At 38.0% G+C, this 15,909-nt stretch overlaps 1 protein-coding gene across 1 annotated transcript in view; it reads left to right on the forward strand.

Moving 5' to 3' along the window:
- Window positions 1–15,909, forward strand: part of SPON1 (spondin 1) — a 145,427-nt gene that overhangs the window by 38,374 nt on the left and 91,144 nt on the right. Inside the window, exons 4-5 of the mRNA XM_065755470.1 lie at window positions 9,154–9,227; window positions 11,996–12,118. Coding sequence (XP_065611542.1) covers window positions 9,154–9,227; window positions 11,996–12,118 — 197 coding nt within the window. The remainder of the gene's footprint in view (window positions 1–9,153; window positions 9,228–11,995; window positions 12,119–15,909) is intronic.

Here is a 15,909-nt window from a genome sequence, read left to right on the forward strand (position 1 = left end):
GTTAATCAGTCAGTTCACTGCTTGGGCAGAACATGGTGTGAAGTCTTGCAGTGCACCAGAAAGCACATTTTATTTCATTGATGATTTCTTGGTTTTCTTTGGTTGCAAAGAGGATAGGCTGGTAGATATAGGATCCTATGTCCAACAGTGGGCGGTGTGTTTCAGCAGTGGTGACTAGGACTGTGGGTCATCTCCACTGGTGCATCTTGTTCCGAGTGCAGCATGAAGGCTCTTGTTCATCCCTGGTGAAAATGCATAGCTAGTGATGGTGACTGTGTTGAAAAATTGCTGAGAATTTCTAGCTGCGTATTTGCTCTATTGAATAGTGCTATTACGTTCTTTGTATCTATTTCCATTTCAGTAAATAGCAGGTTTTACTTTTGGAGCAACCTATGTACGTGACGAGGCAAAGAACTCATACAAAGTAGAAGACTGCTCTGCACTGCAGAGAGGATACCAGCTTTTCATGGCAGTTCACAAATAACTTCTTCTATTACCTTAGATAAATACTAACATTCAATTTATCTAGCTTTTCTGAAGAAATCCTAGGCAAAGCACCATTTGCAATACAGGAAAGAGACACAAATAGCTCTTCATTCCTGACAGTTTTGTAGTAGTAGTCTATATTTCTGCCACTCATAGCTCTACTTACAAGATACTAGAAGTGTTCAGGCCAATTAATAATGTAAAGCCAAACTCGTGAAGAGGAAGCAAATCTCAGATATACTCAGGTGAGTGTTTTCTTCACTAACTGACTCAAGAAAAAACTTCACTCAATAATAATGAACTTTAAAGTGATCTCATAATTTTCTAGTTTTCAGAGGCTATTCGGAATGAATTAAAGCTGTGCTTCTCATCTAATTAAGTGAAACCAAATTTGGTAATTGATTTTGGTAGAAGTAAGATCAGTTCTCAACAGAAGGGCATTTCGTGATTAGCAGCAAAATAAGGATGCAGTACACACCTTGACTTTCAGAACAGCCTCAGCATTACTGTATCTGAACTGTATGTTTTCAGTTTTCAAACTTTGTGGGGTTTTCTTTCGATCCTCTTTTCTTTTTTCATGTGTGTGTGTGTCATTTTGATCCTTTACTGCTTACTGCAGTTCACAATGCTGCGTTAAAATTTATCTTCATGTGCTCTTATTTGTTCTGATGATTGAGGGTGAAACAAGCTGTAAAGGTTTTGTTTGTTCCTGGATCCTCTACGCATAGTTATCACTTCCTTTGTGAAATAAAGACCTTAATAAAGATCAGTGAGACTTCAGAAGTCACACAGGGGCAAAAGGCTTCTTGAAACAGTTTTCTTCCTCCTCTTTCTGTTGCTATGTACTTTAAACCACTTTGGGCAGGAATTAATTCCCAGGAGCGAGTGTTTATTACCACAGCCTGTTTTAGGGAGCTAGTGTGCATAATCTGTGTATAATCTCAGTCTGATAACCTACTGCTGCAAAGGGATACGACTAGACTTGTCTTGCCCTTCCTAGGAGTATTTCAGACCATTTTTGATCCGTTTCCTATCACCTGTTTCTGTAACTTCCAACATCGCTACTGACTTAACTCCAACAGTATTTTCCTGGTTTTCGTGTGGTTAGCAATTCTTTCTCCATTTCCTTTCTTGGTGCTTCTGTTTCTGCTGTGTTCTGGCAACTACTGTCACCATTTACTTTATATATCCCAGGTCTGCTGCTTCTTCAGCTTCTCTGTCTGCCTGATCACCCTTTTCAGCTTCACAACTTGTGCTCCTTTGAGCTTTTGGATGCCTTATTCACAACGAATCTCCATGGCAATTCCCCTGCTTTAAACTTTCCCTTGCACCCATCCTCAAAATGAGCTCTGTTGCCCAGACTGTTATCCCTTCTACCTGGTCAGATGTCCAGCATCCCATTCTCTTCATGCAATAATCTGCATCGGTGAAATCACTGCCAACTTTAAGTTTCAGGGATTATTGCTGTCTCTTCTGAGCTGACCTGCTTTTGAGGTGTTCTTTCTGTGTTGTCCCATTTGAATTCAAGGCATGCATGCCCTTTAACACCATTGCCATCCATATACTGTGAAATTTCATTAGCAAACCAAATGCATTTTGGGCTGTAATTTTCTGCTGAAATCCTATAAAATCTTCCTCAATCCTCTGTGTAGTGTTGTTGTAAATGACTGAGCTTTGACCTTCTGCTCTCATATGTATTAGAGCGCAGTTAAAGAGATCAGATTACTGGAAGTGTCTGAGGTTAATCTGTGGTTTGTTAATATTAATATCTATAGAGCAGTAGAAATGTGTCTCTTGTCAATGATTCTGGTAGAATCTTCTCCACTACTTTGGAGGAGACATCTATTTGGATCACGACAGAGAAGAAATGTGTGGGAATGTTTGATTTTTGTACTGTCCAAGCAGCTGCTAAGCATTCCCAGCCATATGCTGAGTAATGCATGTATTCATAGATGACTTGAACTAGCTTGTTCTTTGGAAATATGGCAGAAAAACTGCTACTGGTGCAGTAGCAGCGAATCAGACATGAAAAGGATGCGTTGAATTTGGCAAGCTCAGAACTGAGTTAGGAAGAGCCAAATGCCTCTGCATGGGCTCCCTGCTGTTGCATTCTCCAAGGATTTATGTACCAAAGTTTTGCCACTATATTTGCTACAAATCCTTACCCTGGCTATTGTATCCCTCCACCTCCAACAAGAAAAACCTAAAGCCAAAGATGCTGCTCTAAAGGCTGTTCCCAGCTGCAGGCTTGTTGTAACAGATTTTGAACAGAAAGGACAAACAAGAGCCTCCTTAGGTGTGTAGAGTCGTTTCATGGATTAATATGATAATTCTTTGATAATTACACGTGTCACATGAGTGGCGAAGTCTCTCAGCTATTTCACAAGTACATTTTGAAATGCTTTCTTCCCACAAACTCTTCTGAATGGAGAAGGTGGAAAGGTTGCAGATCTTGGACCCCTTATTTATACTGGCTCTTTCTTTTCTCTGCCCTCATATCTTCCAGCGTACACAGCCAGTGTCTGCTGGCATCAGGTGTCTGACTGTTCACTGGGCTTCAGTCTTAGCTGTCAGAACAAATGTTAGAGAAGCCAAGCTACAACTGAGCTGGAAGAGACACTGTTTTTAAAGTCAGTAGTTCTTGAGAGCTGAAGTCTCTGGCTCAGCTGCAGTAAGGAAATGGCAAGGCTATTCCTTCTGATGGATCCAGATCTGGTTACAGTGGATTTGGGGTGTCAGACTTAAACTCAAGAGCTGTTGGAAATGAATCAAAAGTAAACTTCTCTAAGTGTATACATTTATAAGGTTAAGGCGTGTCTTGAGAATTCATTACTAAAGTGCTTTAATATCAATTACTACTTAATTTCAGTGGATATTAATTTATCATTCATTGAGGTGCTTTTACCTTCAGGCTCCCGTGAGCCAAACTGAGTAGATGATTTTTCTGAACTTGGAAAACGTCAAATAAATGAGCCCTAGCTGAATTCCTGCAACTTAATACCCAGTATTCACTATTTTACAAGCAGGAAGACTTGATTAGGATATTGCTTTTGATATACCATTCTGGTCTGTACAAGCAAACGATTCAGTCATTGCAATATATCTTCAGTATATTGCTAGTGTGGAGACCTCTTCTGAAATAGTAGCTGGAGAATGACAGCTCTGATATTTTATTAGCATCTACTCATTTACTTCCTTCTTTCCTGACTCTCTTGAGAATATTGAAGATTTAGAACCATTTTTCTGAGGTCTTGAGATTTTTTTCTATCTTTGTTAACTGAGCCCTTGTGGGTGTGTTTAACTTGTACTTATTTTGCTTTGTTACTGCAATACAAGAAGCCAGAATAGTAAAAAAAGAGAAAAAATATTTAATCCCCCAACCTGGAGTGGGTGGAGGGAGAGGTCCGAAGAGAAGTATGTGTAGGGTACATTGCTTAAACGGAATAATGGGAATAATGTGTGCATTGTACTGTGCCATTAGTGACAAAATCAGCAGAGGTCAATGGTGAAAATTATTTTATGTAGGAGTAATACATGTGGAAGGGTTTAAAACATGGCCTTTGCAGTAACATCATAATGTGGTTCATCTTCTACTGGGTCTTGTCATAGCAGGTGAAACAAGCTGCCAGCTCTGAAAGTGGGAACATGATTTTCTCTTTCTTTCCTTGCTTCTTTTCAGTGTCCAGAGGAATCAAGTCTTTGAGTTCCCTGTGCAGGTGGATGAGCATTTTGCAGCTTACATGGACTTCTACAGCAAGAATAAAAGCATGCTTGATGGTTTCTTCTGTTTCAATTTTTCATTCTAATTTTAGGAGTGGTTAGTTAACACAAAAGTGCTGCGCATCAAATCTTACTGCAAGTTAGCTCAGTGAAAGTTGCTATCAGGTAGTTAAAGTTAAGTAGTGAAAGTTGCTATTATCACTGCTCTGGGCTCCCAAGCTTGATAGAAACCACGCTCCAGCTTTTGGTAGGTTGTTTCTATCTTCTCTGTACAGGATCAGCACTTAGAATAAAAGAGCAAGTATATCGTCCAGCTAACTAGTCCTATCCAGCACTTTCTGACTTGTCTTTGTGGTCCAATTAATAATGCTTGCTTTTGAAATTCAAGGGGATGATGCTTGCTACGAGAACTTTATGAACAGCAAAATATGTGGTGAAGATACAGACCACAAATAGCAATGGCTTTTAAGGAACATGAAGCTTTCTCAAGACAAACTCATTCTTTCATCTTTTGTTTCTTTTTCTTTTCCTTTTTTTTTTTTCATCTTGCAAGTAACTGATGTAGCATACATGTCAGAAATGGTTTTCTCACTATGGCTTTTTATTCTGAAGGTTTTAGATTCAATATTTATGTCCTATGAGCATTCAAGCAAAGAACAGAGATTTTCTGAGAACAAATACAGCACTGCAGCATATAAAACTGTGCTTTCCCTTGGAGTTTTTTGTTGTGTTCTGTATGATGTCCACATCAGTCCTGCAATCAGTGAGCTCACACGTGAGCATGATGGTACAAATATCATACCTGAGTGTTACATGAAGGATGACAAATGGAAGGATTGCGAAGCTAGGATATACTTGTAGGATGAGATTAGAGTGCTTGGTTCTTGCTCAGTAGTTTTGCTCCTATCTATTTTCTGGCAGAGTGGGTGAAATGTTTAAAAATAAAGCTGAAGGGGGATATGCTGGTATATATATATTCTCTGGATATGTTTTTTTAGAAATAAGCAGCTTTTGTTGTTCTTTCAGCTGGCTAATCTAGTAAAGACAATAATCATGTGCAGAGATGTGGGATAAGTGATAAACTTGACATTAATATTACCATGTTTATCCAAAATCAAATATCAGGTCTGTTTGGTTTGCTCAAACTGTGTTAAGAGCATACAGTTTAAAAAACAAACAAACAACAACAAAAAACGACACACCTGTGGTAATTCCTCAGATTTCTAAGTTATGTGTCAAGAAATAATTTTAGACATGTTCTGACCCTTGTCAATGTTGATGGATGACAAGGGGATTTGATGATGAAGTCAGTTTCTGGTATAGATGGAGCTTTTTCTCTAGGGCAACTGAGCTCAGTTTCCAAGTTTAATATTATTCTGAAGCCTCGTTAAACATCTTGTAAAGTATAATTGTTCTTGGTTGCTTTCTGAGGTGGGGAAGAACTTACAGTGATGTAATTAACTGAGTCAAAAATGGAATAATTGAAGAAAATAGCTTTGATGGCTGGAAGGGCAAGACAGAGTAAACTCATATATAATATCGAGCAGATAGTTTCTTGTCTGCAGTCTAAGATTACTTCTCAATATCAGTGGGTTTTCTTAGGACATTTTTCTTAATCTTAAACCCAACATACTTTTCCAATAAGTTTGCTAAAATGTATTCTTCCCTGCTATCTCACACACACTCAAGCACTGATTTTACTCACAGCCATGGTCTGCAACCTGTGGCAATGCCAGAATGTCACCAGTAGTTCATTTCCCTTGTGTAAAAAATCAAAAAGGTTACCCAATATTAGAAACTGCTGAGTTTGTAGTAGCAAAGTAGCGTGGACGTTTGCTTTTGGGGAAAAAAAAAAGACAAAAATCTTGGAAAGGGGACTATACTTTGTTTAGGGTGAGGGAGTGGCTCGGGCATCACACTCATTACTTCCTCACTTGTTAACAGGACTACACTGCTTATATTTCATGTGTTTCATTGAAGGAACATATCTTGTAGGGAAGCATGTGGTCTGTAAGAATTGCAATAGAGATGGAAAAGTGGAGATGCCTTAAAACTCAAATCAAAGGCATCATGATTTTGTGTTAATATCCCTTATGTGACTTCAGTAAAGCTTTTCCCAGCAGGAAGGCACGCTTGCAGAGCTGTGCTGGAGAGGGCCTTCATTCCAAGGAGGTCTCTTAGGGCAGGTCTCCTTCTCCTCGTGCTTAGATGTGGTCTGAAAAATTGAGACAGGACAAAGACTGACCAACTTGTATTCAGTCTTATCAATGTTACGAAGTCATATTGCCAAAGCAATTATTACAGAAACTGCCAGATGTTCCTTAATTTTGCTGAAAGAACTACACAACAGAAAAAAGGAGTAACATTTGATTCTGGTGTACAAATAGGTGCTGCTAGATGAAAATAAAAAGATGATTTTGCTTATTATGCATATGACTTTTCTCATGTGTTGCAAAAGCTTTAACAATTACTGAGAAGCATCATTTGGAGATGATGAGAACTTGAGCAGATTTTGTAGACATATTTGTTTCTCCTTCTTGTTTAATGGTATGCGGATGTGTTGATGGAAGAGCTGTTTTCCCTTCTCCCGTTTTACTGAGATGATTTTGCTGATACTAGCAGAGAGAAACAACTCAATCAACAATCCCCTTAAAGCTGCTAACATGTAGGGGAAATGCAATCAGATTTCCCCTTCCAAAAAAGGTCAGACAGTGCTGGATGATAGAAGTACCAGCAATGATTTGTGTAAATTAAGCAGATGTCTACCTCGTGTAAATTCTTCAGAGCTTTCTTGCTTCTCTGTAAAAGCCACCCATTCCATTTTTAAATGATTGTCATAAACTTCCAAACTCCATCTTCAGTAAAAATCAGAAGTTTTATAGAGGAATAGAATTTATGTCAAAATAATAAATAGTAAGATAAATAAAAATAGTGATTAAAAGTAGGCAAATGTACTGTTCAGATCCAGTCTAGAAACTGATTATTAAAACAGTGAATATTTCAAAGGTAATATAATACCATTTCCATTTGAGTATTTGCAGTGTTGTGTGCCTGCTTTGGCTATTTATGTAGCCATCTAATATATCAATCCTTTCTCAGCTAATATTGGCAACAGAACTCCCATTGGCTTAATTTGGATTATTAGCTCCATGTATGCTCAAACCCAGCTGAAGAGACTTCAGCTCTGAACACCGAGAAGCTTTTGTTGCTAGAGAAAGAAATGTTCCCATGATGTTTCACACTGATGAGCTAACTGCAGCAAAATGAATAAGTGAACTTCAGGCTTCAAACAATTTCTGTTTTATTTCTAAGATAATCATTTATTAAATAAAATAGTCATAATATTTTTGATCTGCAGATGCAGGAACTCGTTCACCAGGAAGCTGATTTCTTACTTGTTTAGCTTTTAATTGTAGGTGCTTTTAGACTATAGCCTTTGAGAAACTTGTCCTTTAAAATGATACGTAAGGTATAGGGTGATAGAATAATTTAGGTGGCATACTGTTCCACTGATGACTTCAACCATTCTTGTGATGAAGGTATCTGCACGGCATTTTCCATGTTCTCACTTTGCTATTGCCTGGCATCCCAACCACTTTTACTTTCTGTAAAAAGAGGGAGAAAGCCCTCTGTGGCCACCTTTGGACCAGCTCCAACAGCTCTGTGTCCTTCTTGTGTTGGGAGCCCCAGAAGTGGAGGCAGTACTCCAGGTGGGGTCTCATAAGAGCAGAGTAAAAGGGCAGAATCACTTCCCTTGACTTTCTGGTCACATTTCTCTTGATGCAACACAGGATATGGTTGGCCTTCTGGGCTGTGAGTGCACACTGCCAGCTCATGCTGAGTCTTTCATCGACTGACACCCCCAAATCCTTACCTGCTCCCCGAGGAACACCACTCATTAGTGGTCTCCACTTGGACACTGAGTGGATGACCCCAATTCTCTGAGTGTGACCATCCAGCCAGTTCCTTATCCAGTGGGTTGTCCATCCATCAGATTAATTTTCCTCCAGTTTGTCAACTAGGATGTTGTGCAGGACAGTGTCATACTCTTTGCACAGGTCCAGGTCAGTGATGTCAGTTGCTCTTCCTTTAACCACTGACACTGTATTATGGGTACAGTTCTGTCTCTGAAATAAAAAGTTGCACACTAACTCTGTTTCTCCCTGTATCATTTTCAGATTCAACAACTCTATTCACCTTCCCCTGCCTTTAAACTGAGGCTGATGAAACTACGTATTGAACTGTATATATTAAGCTATATGTCTTAATTAAGTATTCTGGACTGAATTGAAGTGCCTTCTCTTTTGGAACCTTTGAATTACTTTTGAAGACTTTAGCTTATACTAGCTCTGCATCCTAACTTCACACAAGTTTAGAATGGTTTGAGTTGGATGAGGCCTTAAAGAGCACTCATTTTCATCTCCCTTATCACCCACCAGGTCAGGCTGCACAGAGCCCTGTCCAGTGTGGCCTAGAGTGCCTCCAGAGATGGAGCAAAAAACTTTTTTTTAAATTATATTTGCATTGAATTGCTAGAATATATCATATTTGTCCAGAATGCAATGGAATTGCCTACAAACAGCTTCTTGCTTTAGCTGTGCTGTTCTCTGAAATTGATTGTAATTTCAGTGCATTAATGTAAGACAAGGTATTGAATATTCAGTCGCTCATCGTGCGTTTCAGAAGCACAGATCCTGACCACGTAACTGTGATCACTTCTGTAGAGATAACAACACTGTGTGTTTTTGCAAAATGTAATGCAATTCAGATGCAAGTCGATGAAAATATGTGTATATCTAGGATATATATATCCTAGATTTACTACTACGCATTATGTCAGAAGTATGCCCAGGTTTTAGCAGTCCAGCTCTGTCCTTTTTCTACTTTATCACACACTTTCTTTTTCCCTTAAGCAATTAACATATTTCAACCCTTTTTTCTTTATAGAGCCAGTATTGTGCAGAAGCGCATTATTTATTTTCAAGATGAGGGTTCTCTCACCAAAAGAATCTGTGAACAAGGTAAGGTGATTTCCTTGTCATTTACTACTGGTCATATCCAATCAAAATTTTGAGCCCTTGAATGGTTTCTTGTAGCTTCAAATTCAGAATCTCTTAATTCAGTGATGTTCTTCCTTATTTCTCATACAATCTTTCTTGTCTTCACCTAAATGTGACAGTTACACTTCTGTACTTTGTGAGAAACTTCTTTGCTTGGGCTATGTCATCCTTTCAAAAACTTAAGCATAGTGAAGGTATTTAAAATTCACACGAGAAATGAAAGAGAACTGCAATTGTCTTTCGATAAGTAGACTTTGTTTTTGCATATGCAAATTCCTTCTTCCCAGAAAGGTCATGCAAGTGAAGTTAGTTCAAATAATCAGAGTCTCCTGATTCTCTTCCTGTGTTTTGTAATTATTTTCATTCTTACTTCTTTTGAACCAGGGTTGTCATGGCAATGTTGGCGTATTTTGGAGGAAATTCTATGAAGTACATCAGGCCATTAAACTCCCTCTGAAAACTAAGGGGAATTGTATGTTGAAATTCTTCAGGGTCTTTATGCAATCTTCTATCAATTCTTTAATATACAGTCTGTTATAAAAGCAAATATGGAAAGTGACCTTTAGGTTCTGTAATCTGCTGGCAGATTGTGTTGCTTTTGTCAGTAAACATAAGTATCCTTCACATAGGAAGATGTGCATAAATTAGGAATATATGTTCATTTTTAAACAGATATTCCATCTTTGCAGGAGAACGGTGTGGAGTTAAGGCTTACGTAGCAACTACTGACTACTCCCTTGATCCTAACATGCACATATTCTTTTGATTTAAATTCCAGATCATATAGCTTAATTCTTTCCAGGAGAAACTTGCCACATTTCCTTGAAAAGTAATATCTTTGCACAGAAGTGCAGAGATGATTGTTATGGGGTAATTCTTATTTCTTCTCCTAGCAAATTTGGAATTAGTTTTGTACTCAGGAAAAAAATACAACATCACAAAACAATACAAAAAACACAATTTTTTTTAAGGTAGCTGTTACACTGCCCTTCATTTTTAGTGAACTGAATGTGTACCAGTGAAGTATTCAGTTGTATAGAAACCTCTCTGTCAGTGCTTTGTGTCATTTCAAATATGGAAACACATAAGCTGCACTTGTTAAATATATTGCACATTCAGTATTGACCCTGATGTAAAAAGTAACCAGAATAATCAACAACATGAGTATTATTTCTGAAAAGCAAGGAGAAAAAGTAGGACTGTTGAATAGAGGAATCAAAATAAAAACTTAACGGAGGCCAAGTTACGTCAAAATTGTACTTTTAATCTTCTGCCACATTTTTGAATAGCAGCTTCAAGTTTGAAGAATTTTAGTTGTCTGTGGTAAATTCTGATAGCAAAAGGTGTGTTTGCCTATCATCAACTGCACAATCTAGTTGAAGTATTAAATCTTATCTGCTTAAAATATTAAGGACAACCAGAAAACCAGCTTTCTTCTTCAGCACTGCTGTTGTTCTAGTCTAGGTAAGACATTAGATAAGAAGAAAGCCATTGGTAATTGGAGGAATTTATTTATTGAGCTCTGTCCTAAGGACACTGAATGGGGGAAAGTACATAAACGCATTGTTTTAATAATGGAAGATTTGTATTGCAGTTACAGGCAAAGTTGTTCTACAGTCAATGTATATATTTTTTCAGAGTAGGTAGGAGCAGGTGATTCTATTGGGAGAAAAAAAACAAACTTATGAAACTTCAGAAAGATTTCATTCAAACAAGAGGCAATTTAGTTAAGTCCTAGCACTCTATTTTATAGATTAGAGAATGACTTGTTACTGCTGGCCATTTATTTTCCTGTGTTTGTCCTCATTAACTAGAGTGCTGAAGATACAGATTAGCTTTAAATCGTTTGGTTTAGGTTTGAGTTTTGCTTTTGAGTTTCACATCTGATAACCTCCTCAAATCTGTACATTTTAGGACTAAATTTGTTTGAAGCTCAGGCTCTTCTTGTAGATCATGAGCCATGCCTCTATAAAGTCTGTATGAGGGACAGGAAGAATTGGCCAAACTAATCATAACATATGATATTTCTGTCTCTATATTTTCTTCACCATCATGTGTGCAGGAATATGTTGTTCATCATTTACTGGAAGGCTGAAGGATCCTTGAGAAAGACAGTAGCAGCAGGAGTGCAGTGCCACAGCAAAGCCACTCCTACAACTTGCTGTCTATTCCATGTCTCTTGTTAGGAAACCACCATAGAGAGTAGTCAAACGAGCTACTGGAGTTAATTGGCAGCACTAATCTGCTCTCAGCTGCACCATACAATACTGTAGGATGTTTCTCAGACCAGAGCAGGGAGTGATTTGTGAGCAGTAAATGTGTGCATGCAGAAGTTCAGCTGTGACGTTAGCATGGGACTGTTGCAGCTGATTATTGCATCCCAATGAAGAACTTATATAGTCTGTCTGCCTAGAAGGTTTCAGGCTATTGTATTTCCAGATCTGCCTGGTTTTGACCAAATCAGATAAGAACCAGGAATGAACCTGTTTTGAATCTGAAAACAACTGAAATTGTAATGGTGAGATCGTATTTGAGTCCACCCATAAATCCAAACTGATTTTCGCCTTCAGGATTCTATTTTCATGTAGATTAGTGTTCAATATTAGCAAACAAGAATAAATGTAATTCAGATTTATTTGCTGAAGATGTTATTGTGGCAACTTTGCTGTCATCTGTTGACGTTGAGCTGTAACCCTTTTCAGTAGGTACTTTCATTGCTGCTTTTTCAGATTCAACCTCAGAAGGTGTGACTGACAAACCAATTTTAGATTGCTGTGCCTGTGGAACTGCCAAATACAGGCTAACATTTTATGGAAATTGGTCAGAAAAAACACATCCCAAAGACTTTCCACGTGAGTACCATTTTTTATTTCTCACTATTGTAGTGCCACAGAAACATGGTGCAGATATTTGGAGATTGTTAAGGTGTTACTTAGTCACACCTCACCAGGGTGTATTATGACATAAATGCAGTACTGCTTATGCTCAGTATTGAAAATACATGGATCCTTTCATGAATGCTACAAATTACAAATGAATTGCAGAGATTTGCCTGATGCTTTGAGGTGTAATGATGCTTCTTTATACAGAAATTTCTTCCTTTTCTTTCTGAAAGCTTAAACTGGATTATCACATACAGCTAGGAAATGAAATTTAATGAAAAACACCCCCTAAAATGCAGGATAAACTGAAATTTACAACCATATTTACAACCATGCTAATCTAGCCAAAACTCAGTATTGATTTCTTTCAAAACCTTTGAAAGATTCTAGTTAATTCAGCAAGCCCTGTATCATAGTGCCAAGGAGACTGGTTAGATATTTACACCTTAGTGTACTCTGGAAAAGTTTCTAGGTTTTATGCAGCTAAAATAGATATTCTGAGCTTTGTCTGTCAGATCCTGTCTACAGGATCAATATTTTTATTGTAATAACCCAAGTAACCATAAATGGTGCAGTTACAAAAAAGTGTATTATGCGTTTATTCTTTCATTACGTATTCCTCAGTCTGTAGCAGAAGGGGCTAGGATATGATTTAAGAGCGTGAGTCACGTTTGGTCTTTAAGCTCAGTTAGGTTGTCTGTGGCTGATGTTTGTTATGTGGCCTTTTTTTTGTCTCTTTTTGAAAATGTATAACTTTCTGTCAGAGTACCGTCGTATTAACTCAAATATGGATCGTGTATCAGCTCGTAGTTCTGATAGTCCATGCAATATTGCTTACATTGATTATATAGTGCATTTTAAGCTATAGTACACTTTAGGCTCTGTTTTGGGTTCTCTTTAACATTTCTAACAATGACTTGGATGCAGGAACTGAAGGTACACTGAGTAAATCTGTAGATGTCTCTAGACTGGGAGGAGTTGTTGATTCCCTCAGGGGCAGATGAGAGGATGGGTTGTCCTGTTCTGCCCTGTGCACTGCGTGTAGTTACATTCAAGTACTATTTCTGATGGACTGTGGTAAATCCCTTATCATTTGCAAAGCCATTATGCTATAACATGGCAGTTGGAACTAGATGATCTTTCAGGTCCTATGCAACTCAAGCTATTCTTTAATTCTAAAAAAACATCTGCTTTATTCTTATGCCAACAGCAAGGCTGAAATAGAAAGCTGATCATAGAAGTTTTATTTTTTTTCTTTAAATTAAGTTCTGAATTGCTTTAAATATTGCCAATAACATGTATTGTGTTGCTTAGCTTTTCTCCTAAGAGAACATAGTAGTTTGTTTTACTATCAAACAATGTTTCTGGAAGGCACTGTACAAAACTGTTAATCCTAGGAAACTCTTGTGGGTTTTCACAGATTCCATGAATTAGGAATAATTTATTATACCTGTGCAACTAGAACACCTCTGCTGTATGAATTTTTAAGAAGTATGGAGTGTGTTTAGGAGTCATTAGGCTCCATAAAGTATTGCTCAGAAAGAAACCACTGCAACACAGTCTTATAAACCTAGAATGACTTGGTTTGGAAGGGATGTTGGAAGGGATGCTTCGGAAAGATTTGCATTTACATAAACCCTGAGTTTAAAAGCACTTGTTCTCTGTGGTTATTGTACATATATGATGAATAGATATATTCTCCATTATGATTTCTTTTTCATATTTTTGATATTTCATGATTTCATCTGCACAATTTATCAGAGAATACATATCTATACATATACGTGTGTTAATTGAGGAATTACATATACAAAATTGAAGTAAAATAACATGGGAGCAGGTTGCCCAGAGAGGTGGTGGAGTCTCCTTCTCTGGAGACATTTAAGACTCACCTGGATGCCTACCTGTGCAACCTGGGCTAGGGAGCTGCTTCAGCAGGGGGGCTGGATTAGATGATCTCTAGAGGTCCCTTCCAACCCCTACAATTCTGTGACTGTTAAGCTGTCTGCATTCTGTTTGCTGTCTTAGCAATTGGAGAGTGACAGACTGGTGATACGAAACAGCTTTGGCCCAACATAGATCAGATTTTTTCTTGTTTTGAAGTTTCTTTTTTATTTAGAGAAGTATATTAGTGATCGAGTAGTCTCTTCTTACAAAAGCAGAACTTTCAAAGTGAAGAGTGAGACATTTGCAAATGTCTTACAGCTTTTGTTTTATATTGTTTTGGGGAAATGTAGCATATATTTTGAGAAGGTGTTCTGGGTAAGTACGTGAGCCAGCTGGATTATGTGGAGAGCCAGCTGCTTTAGAAAGGGGTGTTGGATATGAGAGGCTTGGCTCTGCTTGCAGAGATACTGATCACCCTTGCCCCATTTAGGACTGGGACAGAAGAAAAGCTGTGGAGCACGTGAAACAAGTAACTTTAATGAAGACATAAAGGCTATCTGATTCTTCTCTGTAGTGACAGGTTTTTCTTTTTTTAGGGACTATATGGAACCATCTCGTTCAAAAGTTTCCATATTAGTGCATTTCAGGGAAAGGAGATGGTTTAGACCTTGTGTGTTAGGAAGAATGAACAGTCCCTTCACTGAAGCTGAATGACATTCTCTCTGCAGGTTGAAAGGGCTCTGCTTGAGGGGCAATTTCTAGATGATGCAGTAAGAAAGCACCAACTCTTACTGGGGAAGGTGGTGTGATGGAATTCAGTTTCTCTTTTTCTCTGTTTAGGGCACAATTGGTGATTAGCTTTATTGGTCTCTGAAAATGTCAAACCTAATATAATTCAGAGCTCAGTGAGTTTATTTATGTCCAAGGGAAAAAGTGTTCACTGTTCACTGTGTTCACTGTGCTATTATAGACCACCTTCCCTCATCGTTCTGTCCTGCTTTTATTGCACCTTTCTGGCTTTCTTTCCCTACCATTGTTTTTCTTCTCCTTCTAATCTATTTTCTATTCTCCTGTGATTATGTTCCCGTATCTGACTTTATCTATTCAATTCTCTCCAATGTCTTTTTCAATTTCATTGTCCCACTTTTCACATTTTAAATTTTCATTCCTTTTGTTTACTTCATTATTCATTTTTCATTCATTTATTCTAGTTTTTAGCTGTTTTTATCTCTCCTCTCTCCATTTTGCATTGCAAAGAAAAATGTTAAATATTGTTTCACTCTGTCATTTTGTCTTCCTGATCTCTTATGGTCTTTGCACTGCTACCAGACTGTCTATTTATGCGGGTAGTTCATTTTCTCATCCTTTCCTTTTAACCTGATATCTTTGCAGAGTGCTATTTGACACTTAATGAATTCATTTTTCATTCCAGTACTATGGGACTTGTGCGACGCCTTTATGCACAAATCTCACTTCCATCACTTCTCTAACATTTTTTTTTCCTGTAAACTCTCCTATTTTTTCTTTTCCAATACAATTCTAATACAAGAAACCAGAACTTAACTCTGTAATTCTTAGTGTAAAGGCAAAGGGACCAGTGCAAAGAAGGAGATGTTACAAAAGGAAGAAAAAAATGAATGCTCACCTTTCTCTGAGGCTCTAGGACCACAAGAAAAGAACTCCAAAAGGAGGAATCTCCAACAAAAGAGCCTCCCTCAGTGTCAGTCAGCCCTTACATGAGGTCTAAGAAGGGTGGAGGTGAGTTGCCTTCACCTGTGCTCCCAGGGCTGACTGCATCTTTCCTTCAGATGCTCAGTCTTTAGGTATTTGATAGTTCTCCATAAAACCACTTTTCAGTGGTTCAGGCTTTAACT

This window comes from Cyrtonyx montezumae, unplaced genomic scaffold (genome assembly GCF_038088225.1).
Source record: "Cyrtonyx montezumae isolate F1298 unplaced genomic scaffold, pur_monq_1.0 scaffold_10, whole genome shotgun sequence".
NCBI classification, from domain to species: domain Eukaryota; kingdom Metazoa; phylum Chordata; class Aves; order Galliformes; family Odontophoridae; genus Cyrtonyx; species Cyrtonyx montezumae.